Source organism: Anolis carolinensis, chromosome 1 (assembly GCF_035594765.1).
Source record: "Anolis carolinensis isolate JA03-04 chromosome 1, rAnoCar3.1.pri, whole genome shotgun sequence".
In the NCBI taxonomy this organism is placed as follows: domain Eukaryota; kingdom Metazoa; phylum Chordata; class Lepidosauria; order Squamata; family Dactyloidae; genus Anolis; species Anolis carolinensis.
The window spans coordinates 207,806,839-207,833,630 of record NC_085841.1 but is presented as its reverse complement, the minus strand read 5'-3'; the positions used below and the strand labels follow the sequence as shown (position 1 = coordinate 207,833,630).

Here is a 26,792-nt window from a genome sequence, read left to right as displayed (position 1 = left end):
GCATTAGCATGAGCCTTTTTGTCCATTCCTTCTAGCTTTTTACTCTCCTTATCAGATGGAGTAGGATGGGATCTAGTAGACCTCCTACATTTGGCCACATCAATTACCACAGAATTTGGCTTGGGAGGATGGGAGACGCAATTTGCTGATGCCAAATCAATGTGTTATCTTGTATGCCATCTTTTTGACACAGTTGGAACCAAAGATGGGGGTTGATCAGGATTTTTAGTCAACTGGATCAAGTATGGCAACGATGGTAAGGCTGCCACAGCTGCTGCCTGCTGATCAGGAGGATACACTGGATTGTCTACTGGCTGCTGGGCCTTTTTTGTGGAGAGACTTTGCCATGTGAACCATTAAAGCTGCAAAGGCTGAGGCCTCTTCTAGACTTGTTGCTGTTGAAGCGTCAGCCTGATCAGGCTCTCTAGGCACATCTACCAAGGAGCCTGAGTCAGATGAAGTGCCTTCACCCCCATGACACTGCAAAGACGGCGGGCCTTGTGGGAGTGGACGTACCTGAGGTGATAATACTGGTGGGGGTGGCGTGGCCTTGGGAGTAACTGCAGGCCGTGACTCTTGAACAGGCACAAAATGGTAGGCCTTACCTCCAGGACAGTAATGCACATAATCAGACGAGTAGACCCGAGGGTTACAAGCTGCCCGGTAATGCCTGCCAGGAGATTCGTAAGAATAGCGTGCAGGACTGTGGCTGCAAGAATAGTCGCTGCGCTGGTCTGGTGAAGGGCTCCGTGAGCGGGAGCGCCAAGAGCCTGCCGAGCACCGAGAGGGAGACCGCGTTCTTCGTGACTCCCATGGTGAATATGGCTGCCACTGGATAGGTGGGTGTTGGGGACTTAGGAGCCGGTTAACCCGGCTTGGCCCAGCCACTTACAGAAGAGGCCAAAGCCTGCTGCAGGGGCGGCGAGGGCGGTGCTGGTGGAAGGAGTGAGGCCCTGCTTCCACTTCTGGCGTCCGCCTGTGTTGCCTCCATGAGGGGGGAAGGCCGGGAAGATGGCGGAGCTGAGGCTTGGGCTGCCGGAGCGGCAGGAACAGCCTCCTGAAGAAGTGGTAAGGGTCGCTGGGCATCAACAACGCCGCACATTTTCTGCTTCTTTGTGCCTCCCTTCTTTTCTGGGGAGGGGGTTTTCGCTGCGTGGGCAGCTCTGCGCTTCCTTTCAGCGCTAGTGGCATCAACATCCTTTTGAGCCTCTTTGACTCCCTGCACAAGTACCGGAGGCTGGCAGTGTGCAGTGCTTTGAGAAGCTCCCTTGGGGAGGAGAGCCTTCTCATGGAGAAGAGCTTTGAGCCGACGCTCACGACTTCTCCTTGTTTGCAGCGTAAAATCATTACAAAAAGCGCAGGAGTGAACATAATGTGTCTCCCCCAGACAGACAAGACACACAGTATGTCCATCTGTCTCTGGGAGAGCCCCCCCCACAGGACACACACTTCTTATTAGGAGTTAAAGCCATTATACAGACCAGGGTCAGACGAAAGAGTGGTCAGAAAGCAGTCCGAGTCAAAAATGGAGATAGCATGTAAGTCCTTAACAGTCCAAGTTGTAACCAAAATATCTTATTGAGTTATAAATCCGAGAGGTTCCTTATCCATGCTGCAAAGGCGGCTGGAAAAAAGGAACTGAGGCTGCAGCCCCTTGAGTGGCCTATATTGCCTCCTGTGGAGACTGGGCGGGGCCACAACCACAAGCCTATAGCTTTTCAGAGGTTTCCAGTTGATTGCTGCACAGGTGCATCTACTATCACAGGTGCTGATTTCAGCAGACCACGAAGGAGAAATAAATAAATCTGCCATTGAAAAGAATACTATGTTGACATCAATTGTATTTCTCCAATATTTCTAATGTGGGGCATTACTCAGTATTCTGAACTCAGGTAATTACTTCAATTGAGTCCTTCTCTTTGGAACAGCTTATGTCACCATAAAAAGAATATGGGGAAGGGCCTTCTCTGGCTGTTTTAATGCAGGGGCAGATTGATAGGGAAGGAAAGGCTTATCTGAAGCTGTATAGGGCTTCAAAGGTAAGTATTAGCATCATGAATGAGAGTGATAACAAAAATGAAGACAATGTAGCTGATGAGAAAAGGAAGGTGATGGTAAGAATGACTGTCCTGTGGTGTTGAACTCGGTTCAGCGCCACTGGACAATAGGACTCCTTCCTACTGTTGTAATGCCTGACTGTATGGTCTTCTCTGGGGCTGATCTGGAGTTTTGCACTCTGGATTGGCCCTTGAGTAAAGTGTCTGTGTGTAGATGTGGCCCAAGGCCAGAGTCAATGGCTGGCTATAATAACTGAAAGTGATGACAGAAATGTCAGCTACTTATTGAAACAAGAGTTGCCCCATCTTATTACAAGGACAGTTAAATAGTTATTTTTGGCCAGATGTTTCTAAGAGGAGTCCTTTAAAGTATATTTGAACTCCATTATATTACACTTCAGTCAATTTACAGTATATTTTGAAACGGAACAAAAGTGATTAATCAAATCCACTGAAAATGAATACTTTTTAGTTTAGCTTCTCAAAGTAATACAGCAGAATTGAACACTCTTTTTATATATTTCATATTAATACACTTCTAACTGTAATCCCTGCGCTGTTTATTTTGTAGACTAGACAAAGCCAGAACAAGAACTATTGGACCCTAGCACTGTTTCACAGCCAGCAAGCTATGGGAGCCTGAACTTATTAAATTTGATATTAAACATAAGTAATCACAGGTCATTACTATGCTGATCAGTCGTGCCAGCTTGTCAGGTGAAGAATTACTACCGAAATGCAGAATTAATATACCCACATATAGTATAGTTTAATTATTTCTTTGACATTCAATTTTCTTTACAAGTTGTTCTGTTCTTCACAGTTAACAGTTCTGCTGCTAGCAGACTATGAAAATGCCTTTCCCTTAAATCTATTATAATGGGATTAACTCTTAAGAATCTGCAATAAAAATAACCCTCATCTAATTAAATGTTTAACCAAGATAATATATTTGGAAAATCTGGTTGTCTCTTTGAGAAGTGGAAGGCCATTTGGGGCAGGCAAGGAAGAACCCTGTTTGTGTCCCTTTGCCAAGTTAAATTCCCTGGCCAGCAGCCAGGGAGGAAAAACCTGAAGTCTATTCCTCTTACAGAACTGCAGCTAATGCGGACAAAGGCTTTTACTGATATATCTTGGATCTAACCCCTACATCCTCAGCACAGCAATAGTACACACTCCACATAAACTATTTATGCTCAATGTAGCCCATATACAGACAAGGCAGTAATTTCTTGTGTTTTGCTCTTCATAATTGGCCAAATACCACAGACATAGGGAGGTAGGAAAGAGTAAGGAAGGCAACAGGTCATCTGTTAATATTGAACTAGATACAGGCTAATTATGGCCACAAATTGGATCTCCTCTCACAAGCACAACCTTATAGCAAAAGAAAGGAGCAAACATAGGCATTCAAGTAGACACTCCCAGTCAATCTACTGAGCATGTTTTACAAGTTTTTTTTTCATGTCTATGTTTGAATAGTGGAATTAAATTATATGAATACTATTCTACTGTTCCTCAGAGCTCAAAGACCACCATGATAGCTAACAAACAAAATGAAACTTTACATTTTAAATTGCTTGAATAAGAGATTATATGTGTGTCTATGGAATGCAGAGAATGAATGAAGTGTTTAAAAATGAAAAAAATCCTATTTTATGTCTGTACAGACATAAAATATGGATATAGTCATGTTTTTAAAAAAACTCCTTTTGCATTTTCTTTCTTTTTGATTGTTGTTGTTTTTAAAACTTTTACTCTTATTGTTTGGATAAGATTTTTATTTCCACTCAGAATATTTGCTTTGCTTGGCTATTTTTATAAATCTGTTTTATGTTTTATGATTTACTTTGTTGTTTGGAATTAAATGTTTAAATTGTTTTTAATTGCATTTAAATATTTTATTTTATTTAAATGGTTGTTTGTTGTTCTCTGTTTTAAAGGCATTGAATTATTGCCATGTTGTGAAGCTGCCTTGTGTCCCCTCCGGGGTTTAGAAAGGCAGGGTAAAAGTCCTGTAAATAAATAAATAAATATTCCAGTTCCTAAACCGCTTCATGCTGGTTTGGCTAGCATTGTTTCTCTTCCCATTGAAAAAGATTGCTTCCATTTTTTTAAAAAATAAATTGACCTTCTGCTGATGAACTGGAAACTGTGTATCTTTATAATTTTTAGTGAACATTTTTTTGTGATTTCTTGCAGTACCAGATCTGGTAACAGACCCCTCCCCAAATAGGCTTTGATGTTTCTCCATTTCCTACTTAAAATCTTTTGCGGCTGAGACCAATTCCAGTGTTACCTCCTTGTACATGTTGAACGAATAAAATAAGCACAAAATCTAAATGTAAGAAAGTATGAGGGATAGTGATGCTACCATCTCCCTTTCTTGCTGTTTCTCATACACTGATAAGTTGTCAGCTAGAAGCTTGAACAGTGATGAGAAGGTTAGAATTAGATGATTAGTATTCTAGCCCATAGAAATTTACAGGCTGGGAGCTGATATGAAAGCAAGTAATGAACCCCAAAGGTGGAGGGAGTTACTGAATACTGGACTGCCAAGCTACCACTAAAGAGGTAAACACCTTCCCAGAAAAATGGAAAGGATAACTAGGGTGGGTAGGTAGGGCTGCATTAACGAGCCTGTCTAGATATCTTAGCCATGCTCCAAGCCATTTATAACCAGTAAAATCCTATAAAGAGCTTGGGAAAGAACCCCACTATACCATAAAGGACCTATCTACTGTACAAACTTAGATCTGTGTAGACTTAAACCCTTTTTCAGGTATCTGGCCTGGAGAGAATCTAATCCTGCACAGACTTACTCTTCTTCATGTGGCTGATCCTAAAATAATTTAAAAGACTGCTGGTCTGCATTTTGTCTATCAGATTACTAGTTTAAGTCACATAAACTTTTGAAGTCAATGTATCTCGATATAGTAAACTTCCTGGTTGTCTCTCCTTTGTGTTACACAGCCCAAATGTTATTATCTACCCCTCCCCACACAAATGGATTTATAAATATAAATAGGTAGAAATGAACAATATGCCACAGCATGTTTTGGTTAATGAGAGAAATGCAGAAAATTGTACATACTAAAAAGATGCATCAGAAAATGCATATGGATTTCTATGCAAGGAGAAAAGTCTTGGAACCTGATGTGAACAAAGGAAGAGATATGAATGCAGGTGGGATTTGAAGAACTGCAGTGAAATCAAGATTTCACTTCTTTCAACTAGTGCAAAACCACCAAATGTAATCCAATATGTATACAGTTTCTGGAATGTTCATTGGAATAATTGTAGGTATAAAATAATAACTTAATTTTAATTTTCTTAAATATTGCTCAAGCCACAATATTGTGTTTTATTCTACACATAAGTAAGGTTTTTACATTGTAAGCAAGAATATCTAAGGTACCTGTAACTGGCCATTTAATGAGCTTAGGTCTTCTGCTTTCTTTTCCAAAGACTGCACCCAAACTTTTCTTTTTTGTCTACACCTGGAAGCAGCTGCTCTGTTCCGCTCAAGAAATTTGCGTCTTTTCTCATCAGGATCTTCATTAGCTGCTCTTCTTCGGCGACCACCAGTATTTGGAGTCTGTGGTGCAGGTTGAGCTGGAGAAGCCTGTAAGAATCCAAATGGACAAAGGAATAAATAAATGCTACACTTTGCTACCAAAAGTGTTTCATTAGAGATAAATGTTGGACATATTCTGGGAATCTACAAACCAACATTGTTATGATAAATAACGGTCTCATTTAGTACCAAATCGAATTAAAACACACACAATACTGTGATCTCATTTTACAATGTTAAAAAGATCAATAATGTAACATTTCTGCATAAAATAAAAGTCTGAAACCTAGTAAGCCATCCCTTGGTTACTGAAAGCCTCACCTACACTAGGTAGAATGCTGCTCAGTGCTCAGACAGAACTATCATGGCTTCCTAAACTATGAATGAACATGCTAGAAATCAGTGGCAAACTCCCACATTCCTTCCTATATTACATGATTGTTTTGGCACTTCAGTCAATTTTTAAAAATCAGATTGTCCTATTTCAGTCAAAAATAGGGTCATCGGATGTCAGTTACTAACTAAAATTGAACTGTTGCTTAAGATTCCAGTTGGCAAACCAACATTAAGATAAAGTTCCTCATTTTGGACATAACATCATTCTTTGGTTCAAATAATCCAGGGAAGATGCATCCAAACCAAAAGGTGAAGGAACTTCTTGGCAGAGAACCCAAAGTTAGAAGAAGATACTGTAGGATAAACTAAGATAAAGGGTATGGGATCACAGTGAATTCAGCTACAGGCTGCAGAAGGTTCTGCAGAGCAAGTCAGTGGATGCAACGCATAAAAGGAAATACTGGTTGGAGGAGTGAGGCAGGAACAGTAGAGAGGGAAGATGTCAAGAAGCCGGAAGCACCACAAAGGGCAAAAGAGCAGTCACATGGTAGGAAGTAGCACATGTAGGGATGTTGCTAAGGCAAGTCTCAGGTGGGCTCAAGGCAAAGCTGAAAACTGCAGGAAAAGAGTCTGCTGCAAGAGTACTCCAAGTGTTAGCAAATGCGTCCAACTGTATGGCAGAATGTATGTTCCAGAGTTTGAAGTAACTATTGCTAGTCCAAGTAGCATTGTTAAAGGTGGGGCAGAAGAAACAGAAACAGGAAAAAGTGCATGCACATAGGAAATACATGGACAAAAGAGGGTGCTGTTTAATTTACCAATTGTATGATTTTGGCTGTAATTGTTGTGTTTTTGGTGATTGCTTTGATCTGTGCTATGTATTTGAGATGGCCACAACAGATTCGCTTGATCTGTATTCTGCAACAGTGGTAGTCTAAGCCTGTGCCTAAGAATTAAGCCGGCAGCCCTGGTGGTGAAGTGTGTTAAAGCACTGAGCTACTGAACTTGCAGACCAAAAGGTCCCAGGTTCAAATCCCGGGAGCAGAATGAGCGCCCGCTGTTAGCCCCAGCTCCTGCCAACCTAGCAGTTCAAAAACATGCAAATGTGAGTAGATCAATAGGTACCGCTCCGGCGGGAAGGTAACGGTGCTCCATGCAGTCATGCCGGCCACATGACCTATGAATTCTATGCACTGTAAAATTAATGCAGTTTGATCTCACTTTAACCTGCCATGGCTCAATGCTATAGAATCCTGGGATTTGTAGTTTGGTGAGACACCAGCACTCTTTGGTAGAAAGGGCTTGTAAAACTACAACTTTCATGATTCCATAGTATTGACACATGACAGTTAAAGTAGTGTCAAACCGCATTGATTCTATAGTGTAGATGTATCTGAAGTCATGATACATCCATACTTTCCCTTTTCTTTTGTCTTCCACCTTTTACCTACTGTATTATCAACTTTGCTTTGTTTCAGAAGAAGGAAAAATGAACTGTATAATTTTTTAAATGAGAGGAAACAGAGTCAGAAGCAAGGCTTCATACCGGCGTTTCAGTAGTTGATGTAGCAGGTTGTTGCAGTGACTGTGGCCTGGCTTCCTCTGACTGATTTCTAACCAATCCACTTGTTTGTCCTTTTGCAGTATCTTCATTTGTTACCTGAGAGTGCTGCTGGGTTAATGCAGCTTTTAATCTCTAAAAGGAAGAAAACGTTCTGTGATGAACAATGCTCTGAAATACCTACTTAATGCTTTTTTTCTAGTTTAAAATTGCTTAGAAAAGCTACTTCGACCTGAGTTGGGATTATTTCTCCCCGACCCCCTGTAGCTCCCTCTGTTGCACATCCCAGGCTTTTTATGAGTGTCCCTCAACCCCAGTGGAGATTTTCTGAAGACAGCAGTGGCTGACTGTAAGCAATATAACCCATTATAAGTAGTAACACAAAGAAGAAATTGTAAAACAGAGCAACTGAATGTAGCAGTCAGGAAACTGGAAAAACTCAGACATCACCTCAAGTAGCCTGCAGAAAATATATCCTATCTATGATGCCACAATGCGATGGATCAACTGCGGTTAAAAACACAAATGTTTATCTGAAATATCTTAGAATGACTTCCTTATTGAACAAAATGCTCAAGCAATAGACTCCAAAAACTGCAATTTGTTAATCACTCCAAACTATTTCAATATGTGTACCCTGCCCTATATCAGGAAATCTCAGTTTATTTCAGCCTCCTCTTGTTCCACGGTACTCAGAGCAATACCAGAGGAACCATATTATGAAAGAGGCTGAAAAGAGAACAGTTTCAATTAAGCCACCCAGTAAGCTTTATAACTGGTGATATGCTGATTTTGATTACATGTGCCATTATATAAAAATACATTTGAACCAGGCTGAAGAACTCGACTGGTTGTGGGAGCCAGGGTGCCAGCACAATGTACCTGGCAGTCTGAATGATAATGGTGCAAGTGCCAACTACTGACATCTCTCCAGCATCATCCTGCTTTTCTCCCCACAGGGACTCAATAGGGTTAACAGAAAACATGTCGCAATACAACAGAATTTTAAAACAAGGCAAATGCATATAAATATAACAATTTAAAAACCAAGTAAACATTTGGGCCATGAATTAAAAAGCTAAAATACAAATAAAATTCAATCAAAATTAATTTAAAAACAACCCCCCATCACACATTTATTAAATGTCTGATGTCAGACTTACATTTTGACCTGCCTGTGAAAGGCCAGCAGGAATAGGTCCATCCTGGTCTCTCTAAGGAGGGAGTCCCAGAGTCTGGGAGCAGCCACCAAAAAGGCTCTTTCTCTTGTTCTCACGCTTGAGAGGATGGTGAGACAGAAAGAACGCGCTTCCCAAATAATCTTGGTGTTTTAACAGGTTGGTGATACGGTCCTTCAAATAACTTGGACGCAAGACCCACACCACAAGCTTGGATTATCTTTTTCCAGTTTGCCTCTCCCCAAAGACAAAATAATTGGTGTTTAGAAAGAAGTGCAATGGAGTCCTAACCCAGTTTTGCTTCTGTCTTCCCCAATTAGAACAAGGGTCTCACATGAGGTCCTATGTGCTGGATTGGCCAAATGTGGCTAGTGTCCAAAGGTTTCCTACCCCCTTTTAAAATAAAATACACAATAAACTACACTAATATAGATTCAATTTACATATCCTTGAAAACAAATGTGTTTAATGACTCGTCTGAATTGATAGGAATAGATCACTTCACCACAAATTTATAGAAACAATAATACTATAACAATTCAGGAAAAGTCAGATCCATATTTCATATCTGCCACAAACCTCATCAGAATAATAACCCTTCATCTCCTGGGTGTTATCTCACCATCTGCTGCTCTATTACTTATCTTTATTTTGTAACTAATTAACAGCATAATCTTCTAAATTCAGCAAGTTAATTATCATTATTGTGGTCTTTGCAGCATCATCAGTCCTCATGAAGCCTTGTCTCTCCCTTCCCCCAAGAGAAGGCATGGAAATGAAGGAGGTTGGGAGAGGGTCTGCTTTTTGAGAGCAGGCTCATTAAGTGTTTGCTGGTTAGCTCTGCAGGCAGAGAGGCAGGTCAGGAGAGTTCTGCTGAACACAAAGTCCCATGCCGAGCTCAACAAAGTTAATGGGAGCTTTTGAACATTTGCCAAGCTGCCCTCTCTCAATTCTCTGCAGTAACCCCTACAGAAAACCTACTGGCTACTCACAATGCTTCATGTAATTCTTTATAGTTTTGCTTCGGGGAAAAAATGTGTGAAGGGCATTCCAGAAAATACCACTTTAAGAAAAATGTTTAGCATACAAGATCATCTTGTAAGATATTGCATTTTTATACAGAGATATCTATTAATGCTTCATTTGCTGCATAGCTGCAATTTAACATGCTTCCAGAAACAAAGTAGAGGCAATTCCCAATCTCACTTTTGAAGAAACTTGTATCAGACTACTATTTTCTGATATGCCACCTGGATATCTTAACACTCAAAATGGGTAGTTTTGTTTCCTACTTTCCCCTTTTTCTTACTTCAGGAATTTTCCAGCAATACCTCAGGCAGCCCTTTCCAGTTCCCACCTTTTTGCAATTCCTGCTCCTAGAAATCTGAGCAACATGGTCGCAGAGGGGCCTCTCCTGTTTTCTAGATTTGGTTTTTGCAGGACACTCTTGTTTTTTCTATGAAGCTCCCACTTCAAACTCAGGCAATGCAACTTGGGTGACTGAGCCCCCCAGTGGTGCAATGGGTTAGACCCTTGTGCCGGAAGGACTGCTGACAGAAAGGTCAGCGGTCCGAATCCAGGGATCAGGGTGAGCTCCCGACTGTCAGTTTCAGCTCCTCATGCAGGGACATGAGAGAAGCCTCCCACAGGATGGTAAAACATCAAACATCCAGGCGTCCCCCTGGGCAACATCCTTAAAGACAGCCAATTTTCTCACACCAGAAGCGACCTGCAGTTTCTCAAGTCACTTCTGACACAGAAAAAAAATTCCAGAGATCACACAGCATTTTTGTAAATCTTTTCTAAATTGTTCAAAATGTTATCTTACTATCTATGTAGTAATTACTGTATTTATGAATTTAGCACCAAAACATCACAATGTATTGAAAACACTGACTATAAAAACATTGACTACTAAAAGGCCGACTGTGTTGGATAATCCAGAACATTGGATAAGCGAATGTTAGATAAGTGAGACTCTACTGTAATATGAAATCATTACTGTGGTATAATAATACATAACAATATAATCTCTAAAACCAGGATTGTAAATAAAGAGCAACACTCGGAAAACAGGGAAATTGGGAATTCCAGAAAGGAAACAATCAGGTCCAGCTAATCCCAACAAAGGATTCCCCCAGGCAGGAAGCAAACAGGCTTTGAAACTGCAAGGCCATTAAATGCTAATCAAGGTGGCTAATTGCAGCATTCATACCTTCCACACTGACACTATTAATTGCTAATCAAATTGGCCAACCAAGGATTCTGCAAGGTAGAAAGCGGCCAGGCTTGCAAGCAGCAAAGCTATTCAGTGCTTTTCAACCTGGCCAACCAAGATTTCCCCTAGATAGAAAATCACCAAGCTCTGAAGCCACGAGGCTACTCTGTCCCATACAACCAGGCCTAGAAAGGATGCCCTAGGTAGAAAACGGCCAGGCTTTGAGGCTACTCACTGCTATTCCACCTGGCCAACAAGTGGTTCCCATAAGCCACAGCAACGAGTGGCCGGGCAAAGCTAGTTATCTATATAAAGAAAGATGTCTGGATAGATATGAATATATTCTTACCTACCTATATATAGGGCTTGCAAATATTACAGGGGGGAAATGAACACACAAATATATATAGACATGCCTAGATAGATATATGTGTGTGTGTGTGTGTATATATAGAGAGCTTGCAAATATTGTAGGGGAAATGCACACACACACACACACACACACACACACACACACACAGAGAGGATTTGCAAACGTTTCAGGGGGAAATGCATATGTGAAATTAGTATCTATAATTATAGATCTATATCTAGCTCCACATTGTTTATATAAGCATTGAATGTTTGCCTGTTCTATGTTGGCAGCTGGTCTGAGTCCCCATGGGGAGATAGGGTGGGATCCAAATGAAGTTTTTTATTATTATTGTTATTGTTATTATTATTATTATTATTATTATTATTATTTTATTATGACACAGCAAACAAGATAGACATGCTGGATTTGTTTCACAAAATCACAAGTCGAACACTTCCCAAGTGTCTAGGACTGTGTGATGTATTTTCAGATGATGCGTGCAGATCCCAGCAGGGTGGCCTTTTGCAGTTGGCAGATCGTAATTTTGTCAATGTCTATTGTTTCCAAATGCCGGCTGAGATCTTTTGGCATGGCACCCAGTGTGCCCATCACCACCGGGACCACCTGCACTGGTTTCTGCCAGAGTCTTTGAAGTTCAATCTTGAGGTCCTGATAGCGGCTGAGTTTTTCCTGTTGTTTTTCGTCAATGCGACTGTCACATGGGATGGCAACATCAATGATTCAAACCTTTTTCTTTTCCACAACTGTGATGTCTGGTGTGTTGTGTTCCAGAACTTTGTCAGTCTGGATTTCGAAGTCCCACAGTATCTTTGCATGCTCATTTTCCAATACTTTTGCAGGTTTGTGATTCCACCAGTTCTTTGCTGCTGGGAGGTGGTGCTTGAGGCATATGTTCCAATGGATCATTTGGGCCACATAGTTGTGCCTCTGTTTGTAGTCTGTCTGTGCGATTTTCTTACAGCAGCTGAGGATATGATCAATGGTTTCGTCAGCTTCCTTGCACAGTCTGCATTTTGGGTCATCAGCTGATTTTTCGATCTTGGCCTTAATTGCATTTGTTCTGATGGCTTGCTCCTGGGCTGCAAGGATCAGGCCTTCTGTCTCCTTCTTCAGGGTCCCATTCGTGAGCTAGAGCCAGGTCTTCTCCTTATCAGCTTTTCCTTCAATTTTGTCAAGGAACTTTCCATGCAATGTTTTGTTGTGCCAGCTGTCAGCTCTAGTTTGTAATGTGGTTTTATTGTACTGGTTTTTTGTCTGCTGTGCTTTGAGGTGTTTCTGATTTTTGACTTCAATCAAAGCAGGTTCTTCACTTTGCTTTACATATTCTGCCAGGGCATGTTCTTCTTCTTTGACTGCTTGTTTTACTTGTAAGAGTCCTCTACCCCCGATCTTCCAGGCAGATATAGCCGGTCAACATCACTGCGAGGGTGCAGTGAATGATGAATGGTCGTGAGTTTTCTTGTTTTTTTGTCCAAATTATCCAGTTCCACCTGTGTCCAGTTTATGATGCCAGCAGTATATCTTATGACAGGTATGGCCCAGGTGTTTATGGCCTTGATGGTGTTGCCTCCATTGAGCTTGCTTTTGAGAATTTTTCTGACCCTTTGTGTGTATTCTTTGCTGACCACAGTTTTCACATGTTCATGCTTGATGTTGTCCAGCTGTAATATGCCCAGATATTTATAGGCCTCTGGCTGGTGACACTTGATCATTAGGCATATTTATGCCCTCACTTTCAATGATTTTCCCTTCTTCAATGCCACTGTTGAGCATTTGTCCAAGCCAAACTCCATGCTGATATCAGTGCTAAAAATTCGGACAGTGTTAGTCAGAGACTGGATTTCAGTTTCCGTTTTCCCCTATAGCTTCAGGTGATCCATGTACACCAGATGTGAAATTTTGTGAGATTTCTTAGGTGTTTGATAGCCGAGATTTGTTTTTTGTAAGATTGTTGACAGAGGGATCAAGGCAATAATGAAAAGCAGAGGGGACAATGAGTCTCCCTGGAAAAATCCTCTTCTGATGTTAACAAGTCCATAGCTTTCATTTCCAACAAACAGTTCAGTTTTCCAGTGCTCCATCATGTTTTCAATAAAGGTGCCAACGTTTTTACTAATCCCGATGGTGTCCAGGCACTTGATGATCCATCTGTGTGGGAGTGAGTCAAAGGTCTTTTTGTAGTCAATCCACGTCATGTGAAGATTAGGTTTTCGGCTTTTACAGTTCTACAGAATCATTTTGTCAATTAATAACTGGTCTTTTGTGCCTCTGCTTTTCCATGTGTTGCCTTTTTGTTCATCTGGCAAGATGTCTTTTTCTTCAAGATAGTCTTGAATTTTGTCAGCTATGGTGCCAGTCAGTAGTTTAAACATAGTGGGCAGACACGTTATTGGCCTGTAGTTTCCTGGTGCTGCTCCTTTTGCTGGATCCTTTTGTATCAGGTATGTTCTTACAGTTGTTAGCCATTTTTCCATGTAAACTAATCAGATGTTTGAGCTAAAATCCATGAAGTTGATCACTACCAGGCAATGTCCAGTTCTTGACTTTTTGCACTCGTTTGCTGATCAATTCAGTTGTTATTTCCATCTGTTCCATTTTGTTGTGTGAGAATTTTCCTTCAAACTCCTTTATCCACCAGCATTTTTGTTGTAGTTCTTATTATTTTCCCAAAGCTCTTTCCTGAACTTCGTTGTTACAGTTTTCTCTGGCTTTATAGTTACTGTGTCTGTTGTTTGGTTCAGACTCTGGTAGAACCGTCTTTGGTCTGATTGAAACAGTTGATTTTGCCTGTACTGGATGATTCTGGCTTCATATCTTTCAATTTTTCTGGCTGTTGTTGTAATTTGTTCTTTCACAATTTCCAAAGCTTCTTCAATTTTTCTGGTGTTCAGCCAGTACTTTCTGATCAGGTATTGCTTGATTTTGTCATTCTTTTTTTTTTTTTTTTTAAATAAATTTTTATTTTTTAAAACACAAAAAATACATACCGTAGACATACAAAACATTTACAATTCCCACCACCAACACGAGGATTGTTTTCTTTTTACATATTCATTTCTTTATGAGACAATTTTTATATCTTTATCTTAATCCATTTCCAACCTATATACTATATAACATTTGTATCTTATTTCTTATGGCTTGATCTCCAGATTGATTCATGATATAGTTCTTTACCATTGTCCATCTTTCTTCCATTTCTCTTGTTCTATTTTCATTAGTTTTTACAACATTTAGTTTCACATTCATAATTTCAAATTCCATTTGCTCCACCATATATTGGTACCATTTATTTACTGTCCATTTTGATTTATCTTTCCACCCTAATACTATTACTGCTTGTGCACATTCAATTATTGCTTCTTTTATTTCCCTTTTATTTCCCATTTCCTCTCTTTTCCCTAATACCGCTATTTCCTTTGTTATGACCCACTCATTTCCTAGTATTTGATTTGACTCATTTTGTATAGACTGCCAAAAATATTGTACATGTTCACATTCCCACATCATGTGCATAAACCGCCCTTTCTGACGACATCCATGCCAGCAGTGACTACTCCCCTTTTTATAGTAATATGCTAATTGGCAGGGTGTACGATACCATTTGTGCAATATTTTCCTCCTCATTTCTCGTACTCTGGTATTCCTTTTCATCCCTATTGTCTCTACCACATTTCTCATCTCTTGTTCTGTGATTTGCAGCTCCGTTTCCCACATACTTTTCAGATCCCGTATTATACATCCATCAGCCTCTATGAGCATTGTATATATTTTGCTGGCCTGTGCCTTCTTTCCTTCCCCCTTTTCTCTTATTATCTTTTCAAAGGCGTTATCTTCTCTCTTAACCATATTAATATTTTCTTTTATTTTGCAATATGCACCGATTGCTCTTATCTGTAACCAATTTTCTTCTCCAAGCCATTGTTTAATTTTATTTTCTCTTACCGTTCCCTCTCTGTCATATAGTTGTTCTAGTCTCTCTATTCCTTTTTCCTTCAATGTTTGAATATTTCTATTCATATTTGATTCCTTATCCTTATTGATTATCCATACTGTTGACATTTTAGATTTTAAGCTACTTATTCTCCCTTGCCATTTCTTCCACACTTGCATTGTTCCTTTCATTGGTCCTATTAATTTATCTATATTTCTCTTATCCCATTTTCTAAAGATTATTTCTTCACAATTAACTCCATTCATTTCCTTTTCAAATCTCACCCATTTTTTATTTGTCACTTGTAATTCTATTGCTCTTTCAATTTGGAAGGCATCACTATATAGCTCTAGGCATGGACAGCCCCATCCCCCTTTCATTTCTTTTGCAATTATCAATTTTTTCCTTACTCTTGGTCTTTTCCCTCCTTCAACCCAATAATTTAGTTTCCTATCCCATTCCTTTAATTTTGCCATGGGAGGAATTCCTGGGAGAGCCTGAAATAAATACATCATTTTTGGAATTATCAATATTTTCAATGCCCTTATCCTAGACATCTGTCTCAAATTTTTATTCTTCCACCTACTCATTTGTTTTAACATTCTCTTCCATGCCATTCTATAATTTCCATCTATTATTTTATCAAGTGTCTTAAATATCCAAATTCCCAAATACTTCATCTTTTTAATACCCAATTTTAAACCTGATTCCTTCCTTATCTCTAATTGTTCCTTCGGTGGCGTATTAATAAATAATATCTCTGATTTCTCCATATTTACTGATAGCCCTGATACTTTTTTAAACTCCCTCAATATTATTTTCATTGATTTAATCATTTCCCTTGGTCTCTGTGTTAAAATTATTGCATCGTCCGCATACAGGTTCAATCTCAACTCCTCCTTCCTCCCAATCTTATACCCTTCCCATGTTTCATCCATCCTTATTTTATATGCTAGGGGTTCTATTACCAGAGCAAATGACATTGGGGATAATGGACAACCTTGTTTGGTCCCGTTCTCAATTTGAATGTTTTCCGTTCTTTGTCCATTCACTCTAATACAAGCCGTATTCTCCCTATATACATTTTTAATCATTTCACAGAAATTATTCCCCAAATTTAGTTCTTTACATAATCTATACAGATATTCATGGTTTACTTTGTCGAAAGCTTTATACACATCTAACTTTAGAATTGACAATTTTCTTTTTGTTTTTGTCGCATGACAAATCACATTAACAACATTTCTTATTGGTTCACTGATACTCCGCCCTTTAACAAATCCATATTGGTCTTCTCCTATAATCTTTGGTAGAATAATTTCCAATCTATTTGCTATGATTTTCATGAATATCTTATAATCTTGGTTTACTAAACTGATCGGACGATATGATTCTGGGAGCTCCGGTTGTCTATCTGGCTTCAGAACTGGAATAATTTCAGAAAGTTTCCATGTTTCCGGGACAATACCTCTCATATATACCTCATTAAACATTTCAGCCATATATGGTACCAACTCATGCATAAAGGTCTTATAAAATTCTGCTGTATATCCATCTATACCAGGTGCCTTATATTGTTTCAGTCCTTCAATTACCTGAATTACTTCTTCCTGTGTTATTTCATCATTTAGCATAATTTTATCCTCCTCATTTACTTTATTCCCAATTTTTATTTCTTCATTATTCACCTGTTCTTTTTGGTACAACTCCCTGTAAAAATCTCTCATTATTTCTTCGAGTTCCTTTCTTCCATCTTTCACCAATCCATTTTTATCTTTAAGTTTTGTTATACATGACTTTTCCTTTCTCCTCTTTAAATATCTCACCATTTGTTTCATTGATTTTGTACCCCATCCATTAATTCGTTGCCTCACACTCTGTCTCATTTTGTTCCATTGCACCTCATCCATTAATTCCAATTCTTTCTTTTTCTGCCTTAATATACTATTTATATTTCTTCTCCTCGTTATTCTCAATTGTTCTTGTATTGATTCAATTTCTTTTATACATTTTTCTCTTTTCTCTCTCCAACTTTTCCTTATGTAGGACTCAATACTAAAACATTGACCTCTTAATACACTTTTAAATGAGTCCCACACCACAGTTTTAGATAACTCTCCATTATCATTTATTCTATAATATTCTTTTATCTCCTCCTGAAGCTTCAATTTATATTCATCTTTTTCTGTTACCACCGAATTATATCTCCAAATTCTTTGACTAATCTCATTACTCAATCCCAAGGTTGCAATCAGAGGACTGTGGTCTGACAAAAATATTGGTTTCCTTTCTACCTTCTTTATTTGGGCTTTGCTTGCTTTATTTAGTAAGATATAATCTATACAGCTAAATTTATTGTGTCTTGCTGAATAAAAAGTATCCCTAATACTTTGATTTGCGTGTGCATCCACCATATTAAGCTTATTTACATTTATTGCTTTTTTATTTTTTTTAGTTAAGTCCAAATTGAAATCGCCTGCCCAAATCAATGTCCCTTCCGCATAATTATCCAGCTTCTTTTTAGTATTCAATATATACTGTTTTGTGTTTCTGTTCGGTGCATATATCACAGCTAATGTTATTTTAACCTGATTTATCTTGCCTTTCACAAAAACTGTTCTTCCTTCCCTATCTCTTTGAACATCAAGCTCCTGAAATGGAACATTTTCATTGATTAGAATTGCTACCCCTCGTGAGTTCCCTGTCCCTCGAGATTCATAAATTCTATTCCATGTTTTATCTTTAATCAATTTATCCCTCCCCCTCTTTTTATGAGTTTCCGATAACATTATCACATTTATCCTACATTCCTTTGCCATTTTCAACATCCTATAAATCTTAAGATCTGCCATTCCATTTATATTCAGTGCCAATATAGTTAAATCACCCATTTGTTTTGTATAATTCCATTTTTATCTCTCCCCCTTGTCTCTTCAGTTTCTTTTCTTCTCCTCTCCCCCTTTTTGCCCCCCACCCTGGATCCCCATTGTGCCCCTTTCCCCTCAGAGTCCAGTCCTTTCCCTTCTCCCATCAGAGAAGGACTCGAAAGAGTTCTATTCTCTTCCCTTCCCAGACTCCACTTGGCGGCTGCGTTGCCCTTCGCCAGTTCCCACACCTGCAAATTATTTTAACCCAGTTTATCAAAGTGGTTTTTTACATCTTGGATCTTGTTTCCATTCTCCTTGTTTCCTCTTTCAGCTTTTGCTTTTTTAGTTCTCTCAATTGTTTTTCCAAAGTTCGTATTTGGTCTAAGTCCATTTGCTTCAAATTTCTTAAGTCTATAGTCTCTTGTAAATCTTGACCATGCTCTCCTTCCCTATTCATCAAGTCTCCAATAACAGATATACTCTGAGTCGAGCATGATTCTATTTGCCTGCCTCTGTCTGCAGCTTCCAGCTCTGTTGATCTTATCTGTCCAGCTGCCTGAAGAGTGTCCTTGGCCTTCTTACTCCCCTTCTTTCTTTTGAAGCTTCTATGGACCTCTTCATTATCTGACTCCTCCGTCTCATCCGATACTCCCCCTTCTGTACAAAATCTCAGAAGTCTAAGCATGGTCTTTCCACTAGCCAAATCAGTAGCTTTATATAATTTACCATCTCTATAGACGATCAGGGTGGCAGGAAAAGCCCAAGTATATCGCTGGTTCTTCCCCTCCAGGACTTTTGTAATTTCTTTCATCTGTGCTCTTTTATCCAGTGTCTCTGATGAAAGATCCAGGAGAGGCCAGACCTTTTTACCTGCCAAGGTAAGGTCTTTTATTTTCCGAAGCTGATTATACACCTTTTCCTTCGTTGCCTCCCTTGAAAAACGGATCAAAATGTCTCTGGGTTTTTTTCTACCTCTATAAGCCCAATGCGATCGTTCTATATCGTCCGGTGAGATTTCCATCAAAGTCTGTAGCCAACTGACAATATTTTGTTTTAAATTGTCACTCATCTGAAAATCCTGCCCTGCTGTTCTCAGGCGTATATTTGCTCTTCGTGACCGATCTTCCTGGTCAGCAATCTTGTTTAGGAGTTTTTGGTTTGCACTTTCTAAATGTTTTTTTAAGTTGGCTATTTCCTCTTTCTGTTTTCTAGTCTCCTCTTGCATCTCCATAAATTTACCTTCATACTGTTGCACCTTTGACTCCATTGATCCCAGCCGGGTGTTAATCATTTCAACTTGTTCTTTTAATTCATCATTCCCCTTCTTTAAGCTATCAGAGCTTATCTTTAGTTCATTCAATGTTTGTAATATTTGGTCCAGCTTCCGCCCCCATTCCACTCCCTCCGCCATTATGGCACTCACGTTCAGTTCTTTCCTTCACCCGGTCTTCTGATTTATTTTCTGAGGTTTCAAGTTTCAGACGCTCAAACTGCGATCTGCTTTGCTTCCTCTTTTTTCACGACCGGGTCCAGGTTGGAGAGAGAGATTTATGATCTTCCTGGGCTTTAAAAATAAGCTTTATTTCTTTTGCAGTTAGGGAGCTCTCTTAGGCACGTCTATCTTATCTGACGCATGCGCAGCATCCCCCCTGATTTTGTCATTCTTCAGTTTTTTCTCTTTCATATTTTTGAGGTTACTTGCATCTGATCTAAGTTTCTTGATTTTCAACTCTAGCCTGACCTTCCACTTTGATTTTCCAGTCGATTGTCTTTGGGGCTGCCTTGGTTGTAGGAGCCCATGCTCTTCTGTTACTATCACTGCTGCACTGTAGGCAAAGTGGTTTGTTTGTTCAATTGATGTTATTTGGACAGTGGAGAGTACTGTATTCACATCTTTCATGAGAGGCGCCAGGTGTCTCTTGGGCACTGTTTTTAGAGTTGGGAGCCACTTTCTTATTGCATTTGCTGCAGCATGAGCCATGATCTTTTTTTTAATAATAATTTTTATTGAAATTTTACTTGTACATAACAGTGATCCAGGGGAAGGAGACTAAGGGAAAAGATCATGGGGTTAGGTTGAGGGAGGGGGAGTGGGAAGATATGGGAGGAACAAATAAGGGGGGTAAGGGAAAAAAGGTAGGGATGAATTGGAGAGGGCCAAGGAAAGGCCAAGGAGGGCCAAGGAAAGAATGTTGCCTAAAGTTTGGGGGATGGGGGGGGGTCGGTTGGGTGACTTCCGTTCTTCTCTTCCAATATGGCTTCTTCTCTCTTCATTCATGTTCTTTTTTAAGGTACTCATCAAAATCTTCCCAATTTGTTTTTTTCATGGCCTTGCCAGAATTACTCTTCATCCAAAAAGTTAAATTATCCATATCTCTTATTTCTATAATTTTATTTAACCATTGGTCTTTAGTGGGGGGTTCTTCGGATTTCCAATTTTTCGCCAAAGGTACCCTCGCTGCCGTTATAAAATAAGTAAAAAGTTTATCTTTATTTGTATCCATTTTAATTACAGAATCTTACAACCCTAACAGGAGAAGTTCTGGTTTAAAAATCAGGTTTAATTTAAGAATCTTATTACATTCTAAATGTATTATTTTCCAAAACTTTTCGATTTTTTTACAGCTCCACCACATATGTAGGTAGGAGCCCACTTGGTCTTTGCATTTCCTACATTTATTACTAACATTTTTATACATTAAGTTCAGTTTTTTTGGTGTTAAGTACCACCTATGTACTATTTTTAACCAATTCTCCTTTAAGTCTGAGGCATAAGTGTATCTAATTTTTTTCTCCATATTGATTCCCATTCTTCTATATTTATTGGCCTCCCTATATTTTTAGCCCATTGTATCATTGAATTAGTGACTTCTTCTCTTTCGGTAACCCAATCTAATAATTTTTTATATAGAATAGTTATACTTTTCCCCTACACTTGCAGGAATTTGTCCCAAAAACCACTTTCTTGGTTGAACCCCACTAGTCTATCTTTTTTATAAAATTCCTTAATTTGAATGTATTGGAACCACGAGACGTTTTTATAATTATTTTGTATCTCTTCCATACTTTTTACAAAGGGCTCTTCATCTCTGTTTTTTAATCCACCCAAAATCTCCTTGTATGTTGGCCAGATTGTCCAGCCTAGGAGTCTTCTTTGGTTCGCCTCAAGGGGCGATAGCCACGGTGGGGTTTTTGTGTAAAAATAATTTTTATATTTGATCCAAACTTTTAACAGAGCTGAGCGAATAAAGTGATTTCCAAAAAAAATTTCCACTTTGGTAATTTCGTACCAGATATATCCATGCCACCCCTTCTTAAATCAAATCCTTCTAAAGTGAGGATTTTTTCTTTTTTTAGGGTTACCCATTCTTTCACCCACTCCAAAGAACACGCCTCATAATATAATCTTAGATCAGGGAGACCAAATCCGCCTTTTAATTTGGGAGTGATCATAATCGAGTATTTGATTCGAGGTTTTTTATTCTTCCAAATGAATTTGGATATCTCTTTATTCCAATCTTTGAATATTTTTATATTTCTTATAATTGGGACATTTTGAAAAAGATATAATAATTTAGGAAGTATGTTCATTTTTATTACTGCTATTCGCCCTAATAATGATAAATTTAGATTTAGCCAATTTTTGAGGTCTTTTTTTATTTCTTTCCATTTAGCTAAATAATTTAGTTCCAGAAGTTGGTTGTTTTTTTGCAGATATCCAGATCCCCAGATATTTAATTTTTGTTGTTATTTCTAGTCCTGAGGTTTTGTGTAGTTTTTCTTGATTTTTCTTGGTCATATTCTTGGTTAGAACTTTTGTTTTCCTTTGGTTTAATTTAAAACCTGCCACTTTGACAAATTCCTCAATTTTTTCCAGCCAATTGCTTAACTCTCTTCGTGGGTCTTCTACTATACAAATTACATCATCTGCAAAAGCTCTAACTTTTATTTCTTGTTTGTCCAATTTTATTCCATGTAAATTTTTATCCTTTTTTATGGCTTTAAGTAATACTTCTAGGGCAAAAATAAATAACAACGGAGATAAAGGACAACCCTGTCTAGTTCCTTTTTCAATATGGAATTCTTCTGATACCAGGCCATTAATTCTAACTCTAGCTTTTTTGTTGGTCATAGATGGCATTAATGCCATTTTGAAATTGCCAACCTATGTCTATTTCTTGCAACAGTAATTTGAAAAATTCCCAATTTAGGTTGTCAAACGCCTTCTCGGCGTCTGTTGAGACAAGTCCTAATTCTTTCTGAGGATTTGATTCATAATATTCTATTGTATCTAATATGATTCTTACGTTATCTTTTGTACTTCTGTTTTTCAAAAATCCAGTTTGGTCTTCAGAAATCCAATCATTTAAAAACTCTTTAAATCTATTTGCCAGAACTTTTGTGTAGATTTTATAATCTATATTAAGGATATAGGCCGATAGTTACTAATCTCTTTTGCTTCTGTTCCTTCCTTGTGTAACATAATTATTTCAGCCTCCTTCCAAGATTCAGGAATTTTTTTCAGATTTAACGCCTGATTCATTATTTTTTTCAAATATTGTGTTATTTCCTCTTGTACTGTTTTGTAAAATTCTCCTGTAAAGCCACCTGGGCCTGGTGATTTGTTTATTTTAAGGTCTTTTATTGCTTTTTTTATTTCCTCCTCTGTAATTTCCTTATTTAGTCCAAACCTCTGATCTTCCGTTATTTTTGGTAACTTTTGTTCTCCTAAGTACTTTACAATGTTTTCCTGAACTATGGACTCCTTTGAGTACAGATTTTGTAAAAAAATTTGAATTCCTCTTTTATTTCCTCATCTCTAATTATCTCTTTGTCTCCTATCTTTATTTTAGCAATATGTTTATTTTGTTTCTTTTTTCTTATCGTCCGAGCCAGCCACCTACCTGGCTTGTTGGCATTTTCAAACGTTTGTTGTTTTGCCCATTTTAACTGGTTAGCTAGTCTCTCTATTTCCTAAGTATCTTTTTGTTTTTTAATAATTCTAATTTCCTTTTGTCAGTTGATTTTTGGGATTTAGTTTAAGTTTCTTTTCTTCTGAATCAATTTGTTTAGCCAAATCATTTATTTCTTGATTCTTTTTTTATTTTTACTTGCACTTAGTTGAATTAAGTCCCCCCTAATTACAGCCTTATAGGCATCCCAGATTATTTGTGGGCTCACCTCAGGGGTATGATTTATTTCAAAAAATTCCTTTGATTTAGCTTTTATTCTATCTATATCTTTCTCTAATTTCATTAGATTGTCATTTAGTCTCCATTTTCTTTTATGGTTTCTGTGATTTATTTCCATAACAAGTGGACAGTGGTCCGAAAGGTCCCTTGATAATATCTTAATTTTGTCAATTTTGGTTAACAACGATTTGGACACCCAAATCATATCAATTCTTGACCATTGGTGGTGTCTACTAGAAAGATGAGTGTAGTCTTTTTGATTAGGGTTAAATTCCCTCCATGTATCTTTCAGATCAAATTCTTCCTTAAATCTTATGAACGTTTTTGACAGGGTACTAAAATCTTTTTTCCTCTTTTGATTATGAGTTTTATCTAATTCATTATCTAACACCCCATTATAATCTCCAAAAATGATGATGTGATCAAAATCTGTCTGACTGATATGTTCCTAAACAAATTTTATAAATTTCGTTTTTGGGCCATTTGGCACATATATGTTACATAGAAGAATTTTCTCATTTCCAATCTCTATCAATACCCCTAGTACTCTTCCTTCATTATCTTTAAATTTTTCCAATGACTTAAATTTGTTGTCTATATATAATACGACTCCTCTTTTTTTTTAATATCCGAGGAGTAGTATACCTGTCCCAGCGTGTCATTTACCAAATACTTTACATGTTTTTTTGCTATATGTGTCTCTTGTAGGGCTGTAATATTATATTTTTCTTTCCATAATTTATTAAATAATCTTTTCCTTTTAGATGGCGAGTTCAGACCATTAATATTATTTGAAAAACATTTTATTGTTTGGGTAAAATCATTCATCAATTGGGCTGTCATCTTCATCTTCATCATCTGCCTCTGAGGATGGGGCTGCTTTGTCCGTCTTGTCATTCTGTCCTAAGTTTTCCTCAGTTTCTTTTGGTGAGTCAAATCTTCTCTTTTTTGGATTAAGCACTTTCTCTTTATTTGGGGATATTGATTCTGGGTCTGTATCTCTCTTGAGTTTTCTGTAAATGTCCCTGGCTTTATCTTCTGATGTCAACCAATATTTTTCTCCTTTGTAATTTGTCACGATCCCCTCGAGTTTTTCCCACCTAAATCTGATGTTCAGCTTTTTCAATTCGTCTGTGAGAAAGTAGTATCTCCTTCTTCTATTCATTATTGATGAGGGGATTTCCTTCATTATTGTTACTCTTCTTTGTTTGTAGTAGGGTGGGTTAGTCGAATTGCTTTTTAGTATTTCATCCCTGGTATTTTTCTTGACAAAGCGAACAATTACATCTCTTATTGATTGGTTCTTCTTTGCATAATTAGTTTGTATTCTATAGACCCGGTCAATTTGAGAATCGGCCTCTAATTCCGAACATTGGAGAATTTTGGCGATTAATTGTGACACCACCATTCTGATATTTTCTTTAGAATCTTCAATATTTCTGAATCTCAGTTGGAATTCTGATTCTTGTTCACATTTTTCTTGTATTTTTTCCTAATTTTTGACTTTTGGATTCTAAACTTTCCAATTTCTTTTGTATTTTACTTTGGGTCTTTTCCGTTTTTTATTGTCCATTTTCAGTTCTTTTATATCTTTTGCATTATTAATCGTTTCAGCTTTTATTTCCTGAATTTCTTTCGTATTATTAAGCATTTCATTTCTTAAAGAACTGAATTCTTCCTTCAGGTCTTTCATATCTTCTTGCAGAGATTTCTGTTGTTGATCCTGCTTGGCAGCGATGGCTTTTACCTCCTTTTGGAGCATGTCCTGCTTGGCTGAAATCGACTGAATCTCCTTCAATAGATCCCTTAGGTTTATATCATCATTCAATGATCCTCTGTGTAGCATAGATTTGTTGTCTTTAGGGTCTTTTTCCATTTTCCACTTTGCTGTTATCATTATTTGCTTTGAAGTCCCAGGAATTCTCACTCTCTTAGCACTTCCTTTGTTATCTGTTAAGGTCTTGATTAATTAATTGGTAAAATAATTCATACATACAAATAACCAATTTGATTTTAAGACTAGCGTTCTTCCCCTTCCCTAAAACAATTGATCTAAATAGGAAATACTTAATTATTTAAGTGCTTAATTAATTGTTATAATGTAGTTTTGTATCCAAAATTAAAATTAAATACTTTTATTTATTTTCTAAACAGAGAAAGAGAAAAGAAAGAAAAGGAAAAAAAAACCACGCAGCAAGAGGGAAGGAGACCCACTGTCCACCACCTCTGGGGAACCCCCTTCTTCTTCCTTTTCTCTCTTCCTTCCCTCGCCTCTCCCCTCCTCCTTCCTTTCTTCTCAGCTCTGCTTTCTCATTTTATTTGATTGTTCTTGACAAATATGTTATCTCACCTTCGTTGGTTTCTTGCCTCAGTTCTCTTAAACTCTCTATTGAATTGTCTAATCCAATGCTATCTTCTCACACACCTCAATTCTTGATCTTCTTCGGACTACTACCGTCTTCTTTATGTATTGTGTGCTGTGTCTTGCCGCCCCTCAGTGTCGAGCTCTTTAGTTGTAGCTTCTATCCTTCAGGAATTAATGGTGAGAGATGCCCTTTCTAGACCAAAACAAACGGCGCATTCAGGAATTAACACACTTCCCCACAATCCTGTCCAGGTCCGTCTTTTCCTGCCACTCTATCCTTCCTTAAGTCTCTTGGGTTTGTGTTCCTGAATGGGCGTCCGTGGTGCAGCACGTCCTATTCTTCTTCTTCCTCCCTATAGTAGGCTTGCCCCTCCTCCTCCTCCTCACGCACAGCCACTTCCTTCCATTTGGTCACATATCCACACAGCGTCGTAGACAAAACGTGCCGAGTACTTCAAGGTCAGACAGACTTTTGTTTAGTGGGAGGGAATATTGTTTATAATATGTCTCCAGGCTGTGCCTTCCCTGTTAGCAGACCGGGGACTCGATGCATAAACTAAGCTGTCTGTTCTTTACCACTTTCCGGCTTGCAAATAAGCAAACAAGATGAGTCAAATCTCGCATGTAGGCATAGAAAAACGAATCTTGAGGCTTGGGCTGATCTATTGGGGTGTTGGCAGGAGAGCTAATGGGGGAGAGTTGAGCTGTAGTCTACACGTTTTATATTTCCCAGGTTCAGTCTCCTCAAGTCTCTGACCTACCCTAATCCCCAAGTCCCGGCTTAGCTAGAAAAAAGAAAATAAAACATTTATCAACTCACATTTTCGTTCTCATTCTTAATTCTCCGTAGTTTCCTTCTTTCCTTGGAAGCTAAGAACAATTTTTATTCTTGCCGTCTGCCCCCTCTCAGGTGGCTTTCTGCTTGAATCTTGTTATTCTTTTTGTGAGCGAAGCGTACGGCTTGTGCAGGGTCCCCTGCTTCCCATGCCGCGCCTTGCCTGTCCGGATCTTCCCGGACCCTCTCAGCCACCCACTCTTGAGGAATGGGCGCCTGCTGGGGCCATCAGGTTCTCCAGCCGACCTTTGCAACTCCTCCCGTCTCGATCCGCGGCGAGGAGGGGAGAGCTAGGC

At 38.5% G+C, this 26,792-nt stretch overlaps 1 protein-coding gene across 2 annotated transcripts in view; it reads right to left on the bottom strand.

Moving 5' to 3' along the window:
• Positions 1-26,792, bottom strand: part of atf2 (activating transcription factor 2) — an 80,433-nt gene that overhangs the window by 13,513 nt on the left and 40,128 nt on the right. For both annotated transcript variants that reach the window (XM_008119223.3, XM_016996845.2), the window contains 2 exons: positions 7,517-7,666; positions 5,476-5,682 (listed from right to left, as the gene is read on the bottom strand). In XM_008119223.3, the coding sequence (XP_008117430.2) occupies positions 5,476-5,682; positions 7,517-7,666 (357 nt within the window). The remainder of the gene's footprint in view (positions 1-5,475; positions 5,683-7,516; positions 7,667-26,792) is intronic.